This window comes from Semicossyphus pulcher, unplaced genomic scaffold (assembly GCF_022749685.1).
Source record: "Semicossyphus pulcher isolate SPU_LCO1_2020_fin unplaced genomic scaffold, fSemPul1.0.p SCAF_15, whole genome shotgun sequence".
NCBI classification, from domain to species: Eukaryota; Metazoa; Chordata; class Actinopteri; order Labriformes; family Labridae; genus Semicossyphus; species Semicossyphus pulcher.
The window spans coordinates 8690599-8705313 of record NW_027211659.1 but is presented as its reverse complement, the minus strand read 5'-3'; the positions used below and the strand labels follow the sequence as shown (position 1 = coordinate 8705313).

Genomic DNA, 14715 nt, shown 5'->3' with positions numbered 1-14715 from the left:
TTCTTATCAACATAATTTCAGTCCATTTCAGTTCATCCATACCAGTAGCTTCTTCATGGTTTGAACCAAGCTGAACAGTTGTTTCTCTGTTGTCTGAAGCCACACTGAAGTGCAGAGTGATCCTGCTGAAAAACTGCAGGCAGGTGCCCTCAGTCTGCTAATCAGCTAATCAGCTGGTGTCAATTTGCGGATTTCCCTCTCCTCAGCAGGGAGGCAATACACTGCTCCACTCGTCCTACAGGTGTCATGGTTTCTTTGACTTTGATTGATTTTGATTTTTGACTCAACAGCACCTATACCTGTGGTTTTCAAAGTGGGGTCCTAGGACCCCTGGGGGTCCGCAAACCATAGCCTGGGGGTCTGAAAAAATTAAAATAAATTTATAATAAATTATAAAATTGTGCTGTATCATTACAAACTGCATGTCTACAGATGAGGACCATTTGCTCCAATGAAACAAGCATATTGTGTCCATTACTCCCACCCACGTTAGCTTTGGACCAATAGAAACTGACATGATTGTGACACATCACGTCAATCTGTCATCACTCAGGTAATAGCGAACCGTTCTTGCTGCTGTTAATTTTCTGAAAGCTTTTAAGATCAATTACTCAATTACCAATTAATATAAATGCTGTCAAATTGAGTCCACAAGCAATTTGAATAAAATGAGTCTTTGTTTTAAAGTATATAAGTGGTATTAACATGATTCAAATTGATGTTTTTCTGTGTATCACTATGAGACGGGTCTGAAGTATTTAGGTTGATACGTTTTACAAAACAAATAGTCCCAATGGCATCTCCCTAGCCCCAAAAAGAACCCCTGACCTATACCATCTACTCTTTGGTCAGCGTTTCAGTCTCACGCTTGTAAACTTACATTGTATCCACTGTTTAATTAAGAATGCATTTTAATTGGGCTTTTAGTAGAGCAGGTCCCCCATGTACAGAGGCTACAGTCCTCCACCAATGATCACAGGCTCGACTCCCGGTCTGCCGATCATTTGGTGCAAGTCATGCACCCACTCTCTCCTCCCCATATTTCCTGTCTACCTTCAGCTGTCATATCTAATCAAGGCAAAAAAAAAAAGAAGCATTTTAACAGATTTCTACAACATAAAAAATTTATTACAGATAATAATAATGACGTGGGCCCTGATTTGTGGGGTCCATCATTGTAACAGACACACAAGGCCTCCTGCTGGTGCTTTGTACTGCACAGCAATAGTTCTCATTTTAAACTAATAAGGCCTTTATATATAAAAAACTATCCTCATACATATTGTACAACTGCGGCACGCAAAAGGTCATAAAACACAAAAAATAATATTTACATGCAAGGACAAAGAAATAATAACTCGATATATAAAAAGGTTTAAATAACATGTCTTTAAAACATCCTACAGGAAGACAACGTCTTTAAAATCACAGGTGAACGGTTGAAATAACGTCACAGATAAAACTAGCAGAATATAGTTACAGTGCACCGCTTCTGATACGGCTGACTTTACTCACTTGACCGTGCATTTTGGCTCATTTTGGAGGACGGTTCACCTCTAATAAGAAATAAATAAACCTCCAGTGTTCATTAACTTGCACAGTTTTATGAAGAGACCCGGGAATTGTTTAAGAACCTGGCAGTCCAGCTGCGCTTGAAATGCAAGAAAGGCTTTTATTTCTTCGGGTTCCACTGCGGCCGCCTGAGCAGAGGGTTTCGTGCTGCGCTGTCTCTGGGCTCGGCAGCCCAGGCCGGAGGAGGAGACGAAGGCTCCTCCTGCTGCTGCTGCTCCTCTTCTGCTTCATGATGCCCGTTCTTCAAGTTATCAGCTGAGCCGCTGTCTTCCTCGACGAAGGGACGGCGAGGAGCAGGAAGGCGGGAGTCACTGGAGGAGGAGTTCGTTCTGGGCACGCCGCGCCCCGCCCGGCCTCGCTCCTCCCCCGTGCTTTCATCCAGCACGTTGACAGACGGCGCTTCCTGTAGGGTGTCCAGCCTGCGCAGAGGCATCATGGCTCTGGAGGAGGAGCGTGAGGGCTGGCTGAACCGAGAGCGTCTGGAGGGCGGGTAGGCCACCTCTGACATGGTTTCCTGATCATCTGAAAGGTGGAGAAAAAAGTGAAATTAAGTGTGAATCATGCCATCATACCACATTATACAACTGTGTGTTAATAACACTAGAAAGGTCCTTATTGTGTGCACAAATGAATGGGCAAAATTAAACCTCATTGACTTGCCGGTGGGTCAGTCTTCATTAACTTTACTTGATCACACATAAACATACACTTATGTGCATTAAATGAAACACAGAATATTTCCATGTTGATACCTGTGAGGCTGTACCGTCAGCCAGAGCATAGTGAAAAAAGCTGTGGGTCGGGTTTGCTTGATTGAGGAGCAAGATATACATATACAAATATAAAACCTGAGCATTTACCAAAGAAGGCTGTGAGATACAGATAAAGGCTGTGGAAACAAAAACGAATAATGAACCTTGCATTCATGATTAATTTTTTAAAAACCTTTAATCTACTAAAGGGAAATACATTTGAAGGGATAGAAGGTAGTGTAAGAGCTTACCTGTGTGGCTCAGCCTCACAGGAGGGAACTTGGAGTCCAGACTTTTCCCAGCAGGAAGAGAAAAGTACTTCTGAGATTTTGGCACCATCTGAACGTTGGAACGAAAAAGCAAAATAAGTGAGAAGAAAGCGTGTCAAGGGAGAAAAGGAGAATCACGAACAAGGGTTGGGATAAGATGGGGAACGTCATGTTTGATTTGGATTCTCTCATTTCAGTGTAGCTGATAGATAATTAACCTGCTTCTGATGAGGTTTAATTCAGCTCTGACTTACCTACTATAAACTTAAAGGCTAAGAACATATGTAAAAAAGAGTATCTTATATAAATGTGAGCCCTTGTTATAAAGATTTTTCCTTCTTACCGATGACTGAAAGCTGCCCGGTCGGAGGCTCCGACGGATGCTGGCGTGTCGTCTGATCAGAATCTCTCTCGAGTGGCTGTCGTTAGGAAGGGCGTGCTTGTTTGTGTATGCCACCGTCTGGTTAGAAAACACAAAAGGGGAAAAGATACATTTAAAAATCCCAGAGGAGTTATGACAACTTGAAGACACAGATTCCACCATTTTGGACCTATCTCTGTCCAACACAGTCAGCCTACAGGCCGCTACAAGGCTTCCCCCTTTCATCCAATGACTGTGAAGATAACAAAGGCTGACACAAACACAGTAAAGATGCTTTGAGAGGTGGCAGCATTCTTTAAAGCTCAGATTACTCTACCTAAACTGGCCACACCTGTTTGAGCCGCAAGGGTCCATGTGTGCATTTGGACACACTGCATGAGCAGCAACACTAACCTCCGCCATGCATTGAGCTCATCACTGTCAACATAGTTCTTTCTGTCCTGCAGCCATTAGCTATACTCTAAACAAACACAACGGCCTTTCAAACACTCGAAAGGTTTCTATAGCTCTGAGAAATGTCTCGTGCCAACAAAATGCTTCTGTTTCACAAAGGGCCTAACAATAGGAACCAAGTTAATACTCCTTTCTGTTGACATTGCGTTCCCATCTAATGCTATGTCAAATAAATACAAATTTGCTAGATACAGAGATAAATGCAATAACGTGCTGTGAAGATAGTCAGTCTATCTCAGAACAGCAGCTCATGCTCAGCATTTGTCTGCACATCAAAGCGTCTCTGTGGGCTTTCTAAATGGTGATGTCATTTCACTAATGGAAAAGTACCAGCTGCAGTCTGTGGCTATGCAAAACAGCTCCGAGTTTCAGGAGTTGGAGCAATCACATTGTTGTGTGTGGGGAAGGCGTCGCAGAAACTCTGTGTTTCAAGTTTACAAGGAAGCTGTCTTGTCTTATCAAGCTGTTGCTGCCCTGTCGTAAAAATCTAAAAGCAGTATCACAACTACTGTATTATGAAGAACAAATACATGTGGCTTCGTTGTACGAGTTCTAAATGATGCAGCTTTGTAGAGGAGCACATGTTATATGGCTGCTTGCTATCTCAATCTAGTATGCACTACTACTAAGCAGTTTAGCTATGCTCTACTACTGGAAGTATACTTTAACAACAGCAAAAGACTGGGAAAAGCTTTCTGCCTTTACCAATAAATCTATAAACTACCAGATAAATCTGAGGGGCTGCGAAATACGTGACTTTGTCTTTCTTTGGTGTCTTCTTAAAATATCATATAATTGTATCCTCTTTAAGAATCAAACATTTACTTAACAAAAGGTGAGATGCCTTTTTGTGAAACTGTGAAAGAAGTATCCGCAGAATGGTTTAATCTTCAACAATTATATGTACTTTATAAGCTTATTTTACATTCTTTTAAGGTAATTTTTTTTTTTACTACAGCTGTTAAAAATACGGAGCTAAAATTGTGACAGAGAAAAAATACAGTTTTTGTCTTTGAAATGTACTAAAGTAGACGTATAAAGCAGCAGAAAATGGATGTACTCATGTAAAGCACAAACACATCATAATTAGGTGAAGTATGGAACTTAAATAAAGGTATTTAATTACTTTCCAGTACTGTATGACAAAGCAAAATGGTGTGCACAAAGCTGTCATCCTGCATGATTATTTCACATCTCACCCGTTGCCTGATCTTGTACATGTTCTTGGACAGGATGTCGTGCATGCTCCTCAAGTCAGCAGCCAGGAACTTCTTCTTAGGTTTAGCAGAGCTTTTCTTCTCCTCACTAAGACAGAGATAAACACAGATTAAAAGAGAAAACAAATATCTATCCATTTGATCAGACAATAAGAAGCTGGTTTGTTTGTCAGGAACAGAGCCATGATAAATGTTTCATACTATAGAGAGACGATGGACGGAGCGGCGCTGATGTCTCCGGACACCGTGTCCAGGATCTCCATGGCGTTCTGCAGCTCCAGCTTCTTGTACAGAGCCACGATACTGGACTCGGCCCGGTTGTCTCGGATCAGGATCCTCCGCAGGATTCGATTGTTGAACTTCATAAACCTGACGTAAAGAGAAGTGGAATGTATACATTGAATAGGGTTCAACGTTTGTGTTAAAAAGAGGTACATGTGGAGGCTCTGATGCAGTGACGTCAAACTGCAAACTGAATTTGAGATGATGGAATAATAAGGAGGTTAAAGGATTAAATTGATGCTATTCTAAGTTGTTTTTCTTTTGGAACAAATCCCCTGAAAGGATTAAAACTAACAATATGTTCATAATGAACAGATTGCAAAGTTGTGGCACATTGATTTGCTTCTAATAGTTTTGGGATGACTATGGAGCTGTAGTACACAGAGGGATGAACTTTACTGCAAAAAATGCCCGTGAATATTACAAATAGTTGTTGCTTTTTGTGTTTTGATGGGATGTGTTTCCAATAAGAAAGACAGAAAACATCAAGAACGGCGTTGGATTTGAGATACGACATCTAAGAATGCAGATGTCTGTTTATAAAGATTAATACAAGCTAAATTGTTGTCAGATGACTGCTGATGGGAGACGGGATGGCATTACAGCAAATTGCATTCCGCTCCTTTGATCTCCACACGTGCTGTTTTTCGTGCATGGAACCAGAGCCTGCTGATACGTGATTGGTCAATACCACTCGGACTACAAAAGCACCACAAACAGAAACCAAGACATGGACAAGATTCTGGATTTTCTTTGCAGAATCTGTAAACAGAGATTACTTTCAGAATTGCATATCAAAAAAGAGACTTAATGTTAATGTAATCAGGATATTATTGGTACATACTTTCATGTTTTTAGGAATGCACTTTGGTATCGAACCTTTCGAAGTGTCTAGAAAAAAATTCCCAATTCCTAAACAACCTTCCTTATTTTTATTTAACGACGTGATTCTGCACTCAGGGACAAAACCAGATTGGCCTTTAGGAAAATCATATTATAAAGTTCGACTGCTGCAAAGAAGACTATAATACACTCATAGAAAGATCTTTAGCTGTAATTCATAAAGCGTGGGCATCCACTGCAGAGGCTCTTGATCTCCTGATTGCTTCTCTCTCAGACTCAGTTATAACTGGCCCTTTTTGAAACGATGTAGAATGAACACACACAATATCCTTTCTATAAAATATTAATTTTAGTTGTTATTATTATGATTATTATTGTTTTATTTATTTATTTTTATTTTGTCTTTTTATTTTATGAACCTATTTTTCTTATTAAGGCAATGGCGATGTGTAAATAGTTTGTGTTTGATGGTGCTGTTTGTCTCTGTGGATCCTTACGTAGAAGCATCTCAATGGGAAAAAAGGCATAATATTGTAAACACTCATTTCAGAGGATAAAACATAACTTAACATTTTTGCAAATATTTCATCTATGTTAATGTGTGTAGAATTGAATCCCTTATATTTAGTTTTCTGCCTCATCTCTTAAAAGTAGAAGTGTATACTATTCTTATTCTTTTGTAAAGTTGCTGTACTGCTGACCGGTTCTTGTAATTCTGCTGTGACACTTGAGTTCTCCTGCATCTCTTTACTTACTTCAGTTCAATTTTGTTTCTTGCAGCTGGTGACAGGATCCTCTGACTCACATCGATCAGCAGACACTTTATTTTCTGATAAATGCTCTCAGGCTATCTGCACTTCTTACTTGTTTTTTCACAACTTGTTCGGACTTGTTTAATTTTAAATCTACATTCTGAGACTCGAGGAACACGTCTCACTACACAAGCAACACGACTGTGTCGCATTAGTGGCCTCTCCCTGGTGTTAGGGTGAAACATTCAAAAGAGGTTATGAGGAAGTAAGTAAAACACATTTCAGATCAGTGAAGCTGCTGATGGTGGAAGCTGAACACGACTCCAGGGTGTGATTATAGCTGAAAACATTTTCACACAGTCCCGCGGTGAACAATAGCACCGTCAAACAAAACCACAAAGAGGGAAACTGAGAGCAGGTAAAGTAAAACTGCCAACTCCCTAACCTTTAAGCAGCCGTTAATTTAAGATTCAGTGTCTTATATGTAAGTTTTGCAGGGTACTTGTAAACTCGGTGTGATAAACAAAAGCAGAGCAAAATGAGCAGAGAGAACGTTTCTTACTTGTCCTTCCAGTAGAAGTGGCTCCACTGTCCACACAGGTCCTCGATGCCAGCTATGGTGTGCTCCATGAGCTGAGAGAAAAATTAAACCTTTTAACACTGCGAGCTAAAAAAAACAAAATGCTGTCCGTCACATTTACAGCGATCAGAATCTGTGTCATACCCTGCAGTGAACCTCCGCGTTGATGGTGGCAAGATCGCGGTTGGTTCTGCGGACGTTGATGAACTCGATCAAAGGGCGAATACTGATGCCCTGCAGAGGAGAATAAGAGAGACCACAGATTCAATAGTTAGAAAAATCTTTTAAAATCCCAAAACACAGTGCACAGTAAAGAAGTAGACAGGACACAACTTGTTTCGTTTATTTGAAGTCAGTTAAAGTCCAAGTCTTAGGAACTAGTTTTCGCCTCAGTACAGACAAAGCAATAAAACGAAAATATGTGATGTTATGATGAGTTTATTAAATTTGCTCATTTTAGACTCATCTTTTAATGCCCACATAATCAGGCTCCTCAGGTGCTCTGTAACCTCATGGCTCCACTTAAGAGTTTCATGCTCAGTAACCCGAGGAGAATTTAAAGACGCACTTACGTAAATACTCATTTAGACAAAGATCTCTTTCTTAAACTGCCAATCTTATTTGTTTAACTGGATCCTGATAGGAATCATCTAAAATTGAAACTGAGACACTTTTTGAAGAGTGTTTAGTCATTTATTTATGAATGATCTGGTGCTAATTATTTTAGGGGATTATGGGTATTTTAGTTTCTATCTTGTATTGTTCAGACTTTCTTTTCGTTGTTAAAAGTTTGTGTGTTTGATTTTGAGTTTCATGCATTTTAAAATTTCCATTTAGCGACAGGCATTCCAAATTAGCTGTGGCTGTAAATGCTGTACTTTGTGGTTGAAACATTTTATAAATAAATATAAATATATGTTCCTCGGCCGAATATGAAAACATTTCAAACTAAAAGGTGGTTTCAGAGGTCTCTCTTAATGACAACTCAGATTGTCTTGACATCGAGCCGCCATCAAAAATCATTATGTCCAATCCGACAACAGAAGGAACAGACAGTTATGATGCACTGCAAAGGCAGTAGTAGTCATTATCACAGGTAGCACTGCTCAGGGATGGGGGGGTTTGGAGGGGGAGGGGTTATATTATTTGCACATTATTTAAAGTTGAGCTAAAACGGCATTTGGAGAGTATCTAGCTTCCGTATCGTGACGTATTTCCGAGTGAAACAGGACGTGAAGGCGGGACATATCATGAGGGGGATTTGATTTGATCGTTGAGAAGTGGGCGTTCTCCCACAGCGCAGTAGCTAGCTAACTGTTTGTAGCTAACTGACGGAGCGTTCTTGGTGCTCTGCGGCTAAATGTTGCAGATTGATTGGTTGAAATTGTTTTCTTGTTTCATTTCATTTTGTTTGGTTTTGTTTGTTGGTTTGTCTTTTGTCTTGTCTTGTCTTGCCGGTTGTATTTTCCTGTATTGTTTGTTGTTTAAAATAACTGAAAAGAAGCACAACACCTATAGAAGCCTGTAATACTGACGGCTTCACAAGAAAGATGTTGGAAAAGAAATCCAATCCGACATATCTGTTACCTGAAGAAAGACGGTGAAGAGGATGATAGCAATGGTGGCCGTGATGAAGAGCTGCTTGCGGCCGATGTTATCAGGAAGCGTGAAGGCCAGGGCGAAAGAAATTGCCCCTCGCAGACCACCGTAGGCCAGGCCAAATTGATCTTTCAGATTAAATGGGATGGTGCGGAAAGGGTTGATGATCTGAGTCAGCACAAGGACACCTGGAAGGAAGTAGAAAACATGCTAGTTTTTTTCTGAAATTATATTATTAGCAAGCTTAAAGCAGAAGCACATAATAATGATCGTTCACTTTATGTTCCTTTTGCTAGTTTGCCAATATCAGACACAAGTGTGAACAGTCCATCAAATTCGTGAGCAGAGGATATCAAGGACTAAGATTTGGCCGATCCCAGCTGTCATTGGGCGAGAGGCGGGGTACACCGTGGACAACCCCAAAGCAAAGCTGTGATGAAAGTTGATCTAGAGATCTAGAGTTTCCCCTTCTGACCAATGTTGATACTCAGAAGTCTAAAAGACTGTTGAATGCTTTATTCCACCATAAAACCCTTGCAAAGATGTGATCTAAGGAAAGATCCTCAAAACCCATGAGTTATAATATGGCTTCATAGTTCTTTAAAACGCCACAGGCCACCTTGAATCGGCAACAAGACCTCCAGACGCCAAATCAAACACAACCTGACCTACAACATGACACAGATGCCCCCCTGCCCTCTGCTTACCCAGGCCTCTCCACACAAAAGCAAACAGCAGCGTGAACAGGATGTAGCCCCAGTTCCACTCGTGCTCCGTTGTTATGGTGACGACCCCCAGGAAGAAGAAGATGAGCGTCTCGGAGATGGAGCCCAGCATCTTGACCACGTGGCGGATGGTCGTGCAGGAACGCTGGGAGACATTTTCCTCCACGTAGTACTTCATGGTGAGGGCGCAGGTCACAATGCTGCAGAGAAACACCAGACACACCTGTGATGCTGCTGCTGAAACTCTCAGACATTCCAATATTTGGACCTAGAAAAATGTCAAAGTCTACTCACGCCATGATGGAAGAGATGGCGAACAGCTCGGCCACCAGATAGGCCAGGTAGCTGTACATGAATATGAAGAGCGGCTCGATCTCTCGGACCTTGGAGGTGAATCTTGTTGTGAAGGCGGCCACAAAGCCAAACAGGATGCCGAAGCCCATCCCGCCGAGGCCGACCACGAAGAACCTCGCCACCCCGAGGAAAACATCCACCGGCTCCACCACCGGCATCTCCGCCACGAAGTTGAACATGTTGTACAACACCTAAAAAAATAAGTACACACAAAAGAACCGGTCTTTTATGTGAGAGGTCATGGGTGAAGTCAGGGGCTGTGGCCTCTGATGACACCGTTTCAGATAACAGTGATTTATTGAAATATTTACTCTGCACTGTTTGCAGTTTGATGATCTCTTTACCTAAGCATGCTAATGACTCAGGACAAAGGAGCAGGCAGATCTCTTCTTTTCCTTCAGCTCTATCCGTTATCACTCAGTCACAGTTTCATCGCAGTGGGAAATTGTGGGTTAGGGTCTTAAATGTTTACTAGGTTACATGCTGTTTAAAGATTCCCTGCAACAAACATTGTTGAGTAGTTCCTTTAACGCATAACTAGAGACCAGCTGGTTTAAAGAATATGACAGGAGATATTCTATATTTTATTTTATTTAGTTTTTGGCCTTTTATGTCTTTATTTAGAGAGAGGACAGTGGGTAGAGTCTGAAACAGGGGAAGAGAGAGTGGTGATGACACGTGGCAAAGGGGCGAAGGTGGGAGTCGGGAGACGCATCGAGGACCGTAGCCTCAGTATATGGGACGTGCGACTTAAACTGGCGGCTGAGCTAAACCGCCACCCGATTTTTTTTTTAAAGAAACAAATCAAATTACTTAGTAAAAAAAAACCAAAAAACTGTCTGCAAAACTCAGCCCCAAGCCAATTTGTTCCTACTAAAGATATTAAATCGTGAAAAACAGGTAAAAAAAAAACCCTACTTTATTTCAGCACAGTTTAACTTTGGGGACTATTTTTGGCCACAGATGTACAAGTATTTTTTAAAAATGGTGGACAACATTGGAGCCTTGTTTAAAGGATCGATTCATTTATGACTTTTTTTCATGGGATTTGTTCCCATACAGAATATCACCAGATGTATCCTTTTAGTAGACCTTCTGCTCTAGAATGAGACTGTTAGATAGTAAAGTTAACAAGCCTTTTAATGGGCAAAGGCAGACAGGCTGATGGCTGCTTTTTATAGAATTTCTGTGCGTGAGTGAGGGATCAACAGTTCCCTCTTTTGAATTTGCGTATCCATAGATACAGATAATAATCAGCCTCGCAATGTTGAAAATAGGATCCTACAGTAACTCCTCTCCACCATAAGAGCCCCTACACCTCTCACCAGCTAACTTGGGACAGCAGAGCTCAAATATGACACCTTGTTTGACGGGTGCTCTCTCTGCACAGACTACGCCTGGGCTCTCCCGGTCTCCTGGGTAAATGTTTGCCTTCACTTTCTGCACCAGCTCGGCTACTGTGTACCAAACAAAAGGGTCACCAGCACACCAAAGGTACGAGCCGGTTTATGGAGGTGGCTGCGTGGGTGTGTCCGAGCACAATGAGAAGAGGAAGAGAGGGGGGAAATTTGAGCATGAGTTCCCTTCAGACAAGTTTCAGACGATGGTGTGTGTGTGTGTTTGTGTTAACCCCTCCCGCACAACCAAATGAAACGGTGACCTCAGAAACTGGTTTGGCGGCATCTGAGCAAACAAAGCTACACAGCTCAGATGTGCGGAAACATCCCTTTTAACGTCTCTGACAACATTCCCTCACTTCCATTTTTGAGTCGGTTATCTGTTCAGCAATCTCGCCTGTGCACAGATATTTCCCTCCCACACATGATGTCCTCACGCATGCACACTAACCCAGATAAAAAAAGAGAAATTGTACAGTATCTGCTGAAACATGAGCCGAGCCTTTAGAGGAAGAGGAGAAAAGCTTCAGACAAACGATACCGGATCTGCTGTTTCATATAATAGCAGTCATGAAATTAAAGGTGCAAACTGGGTCATAAATGGAGTTTCTAGGGCCTCCAAATGAGCTACATAATAATAATAATAAGATGGAAGAACAAAGGAATGCATAAAGACAATAAATTAAGTTTCGCATTACATCATGCAGGACACGGAAGTCATACGCCCCAGCTGTAATCAGCTGACAGCCTCCTGACTGAATCAGTGTTTCTAACCAGTAACACACCAAACACAGCTGCTTCTTACAACAAGGGGGTCCCTTTAACTTCCTTCCGTCACTCATCCTTGTTACACCAATGCTGCACACACACCACTGCTGTTGCTGGCAATGCTTTGTCTCCACCACCCCAGCCTCCCCCTTTCTAGCCTGAAGCCTGTCTTGATTGCTTGCGTTGTTTTATCTCTCAGACGTACGTCCACATGCTTCAGACAAAGCGTCTGCTAAATGAACGGGGGATGCTGCTCGGCTAACCCAGGAGCATCCTAAGAGCGGAGCCATCAGCGCCAAACATAAGTGTATTTCCATTTGGCAATAAATGCTTAAATCTATGACGAGAATGTCCCTGACTGACATTGTGTTAAAGTTAAGAATGAAACAAAGGAAAGTTAAATGTTCGTGAAAGGCGATGTTCAATCAATAAATTAGTCTTCATTTGTTGCTTAAAAATTGCTACAGAGTTTGCATCTCTTACAGCCTTGGTTGGGGAGTTCTAGTTTTGGTGCGTTGTTTAAAAAAGGCTGAACTGCCAATTTTCATATTTGTGTGACAGTTTGTATTAGGGAAGTTGGTTGCGGAGGATCTAAGAGGTCGTTAAGGATTATGAAAGGACAAAGAATTAGTAATGCAGGCGGGCCTGAAACCGTAAAGAGCCTTGTAAACAAATAAAACAACTTTAAAAGACAGAGGGACCCTGTGGTTGTTTTGGAAAACTAGCAAAGCAAGTCAAATCTACTTTACTAAGGTTTTGGGGATCTTGTGGGGACAGGAACACGCACAGATTTGCTATATTTCTTTACGTAAAGAAACTATATGTATGTGGGGCAAAATACTAACAATAGGTGTGTGTGTAAGCTCTTTGTGAGACCCCTTTTGGACACTAAATTAGTCTTTGTGCTGTTGCAATTTGTACCCTTGCAAGTTGCAGCGCTTTTCCAATTAACTTTTATTTTGTCTCTCCGCATGTAAAGTGCTTTGTTAGCGGTTTTGTATCACTAAAATATGCCCAATTATCCCAAACAATGCCTTTAATGCATCAAGAACTGTTTGTAGAGGGACCTTGCTCAGCGTGTTTTCATAACAAGCAGCAGCCTGGAGGCAACCAAAGCAGGCTGACGTGCTGCAGCAGGTATCAGTTTAGAGTAAATGGCACACAAAAAAAGGACAGATTCTTACTAACCTGCAAAAAAAGAATGTATCAGCACACTCACCACAGTGACAGCATCATTGAAGAGGCACTCCCCGAACACCACGATGTAGAGCTGCTCGTTCACAGACACGTCCTCGAACACGCTCAGCACGGCCACGGGGTCCACGGCCGAGATGATGGTGGCGAACAGCAGGTTCTCCTGGAGGTTGATGTCCTGCACGCCGAACGCCTCGATCTGACAGATGGCAAACAGAGACATGCCAATGCCTATGCTGTTCCACAAAGTCCCCACCACTGCAAACCACAACACCTGCAGAAAAACACAGAGAGAAAATGTCAAATTCTTCAGAGGGAGGGGAGAACGAGCTGAACCTGTTTGAGGAAACTGGGGCAGATTTGAAACGAACCGTGCCGATGTTCTCAAAGAACGGCCTGGTGGGCATGAAGTAGCCGGAGTCGAGCACAATCGGGGGGAGCATGTAGAGGAAGAAGACATTGCTGGAGAGCACAGCGGGGGGCTCTTCGTGGACTGAGTGCATGATGCCCCCCACAATCAGACCAATGCTGATGAGGAGGCAGGACTCAGGCACCCAGATGGTGATCTTATGATACACATGGAAACCTGCAAAGGAAGATTTAACTTAAGTTCAACCACAAGAACAAGGCTGATGAACATTACACCTGCAAAGAGCGTACCTGCAGCCTCTATAAAAGGGTTTTAGTGCCAAATGTGACCACAGTTTGAGCGTATGTTTCATGTTACTCACCTATCTTTGCAAATGAAGCCAGCAGAATCCAGAGAGTGATCTCAAACGGTATCTGTATTCTCGGGTAATCCATAGTAAACACTGGTAAATTGTCTTTACCGGTGTCTGGGAAGGCCTGGGGGCCATCAGGCTTAATCGGGGGCACAATCGTGACACCCCTGGTTGTTTTGGGGGGGATTTCTGCTCTGGAGCCATGCAGAAGACTTAAACATGTGAAACTAAGGAGAAGAAGTCCTGCTCGCCTGGTACTGGTTAAATCCATTGTAGCACAAAATCCGACAGAGTAATCCAAATTAAAGCCAATATAAATCCAACTTCACGTCGAAAAAAGAAAAATCAGTTGAGGTGAGAAGAAACTCAACTTCTCCTCTAAAAGTTTTAATTTGTTGTTGATGTTCTCACATCATCATTTCCACGGAATTCTCCATCGTTTGCAGCTCAAGTAAGTTTTCTTCAGAGTTCACAGCTCTGCTATCCGGGTGAGTCCTCTTCAAACTGCGGGGCTACACACCTGTGCTTCACCTGCAGCGCGTCCACGAGTTCCGATACAGGCTGGGCGCGGCCTCGAGCGCGGCCCTGATTGGGTGTCACCTGCAGCAGATCATAAGGGTGGGACGTGGTGGTGTTTCTGCGGGACATTCAGGGCCTACTCTGTAGTTTCGGTGACACCAGTTTCCGGAATTTCAACTTTCAGCTGTATTACACTCTCTGATTTATCTAAATGGATTATAGACCGCAGAGTAACAATAATGTGATAATTAAAACGTATTTTAGTCGGAAATAAATTGGTTTCTTCCATTAACGATGCAATTGGCTTGAACGAGTGGAGTGCTACCTCTCATATT

The 14715-nt window shown here is 42.2% G+C and overlaps 1 protein-coding gene across 1 annotated transcript; it reads right to left on the bottom strand.

Annotated features, from left to right (window-relative positions):
* Positions 1-1118: 1118 nt before the first annotated feature.
* slc9a2 (solute carrier family 9 member 2) lies at positions 1119-14365 on the bottom strand. The gene is made up of 13 exons (XM_069662730.1): positions 13871-14365; positions 13511-13725; positions 13165-13413; positions 9721-9971; positions 9409-9626; positions 8690-8889; positions 7247-7336; positions 7085-7155; positions 4847-5014; positions 4628-4733; positions 2937-3053; positions 2576-2663; positions 1119-2094 (listed from the first exon to the last, which is right to left on the bottom strand). The coding sequence occupies exons 1-13, from the start codon at positions 14130-14132 to the stop codon at positions 1673-1675; spliced, it is 2457 nt and encodes an 818-aa protein (XP_069518831.1). The 5' UTR covers positions 14133-14365; the 3' UTR covers positions 1119-1672.
* Positions 14366-14715: the final 350 nt, after the last annotated feature.

Coding starts and splice junctions, on each gene's coding strand:
- slc9a2 (XM_069662730.1), bottom strand. CDS start 14,132: ATGGATTTAACCAGTACCAGGCGAGCAGGACTTCTTCTCCTTAGTTTC. Junction 5,015..7,084: donor CACTTCTACTGGAAGGACAA/GTAAGAAACGTT, acceptor TCTTTACGTCAG/GTTTATGAAGTTCAACAATC. Junction 4,734..4,846: donor CCGTCCATCGTCTCTCTATA/GTATGAAACATT, acceptor TCTCTGTCTTAG/TGAGGAGAAGAAAAGCTCTG.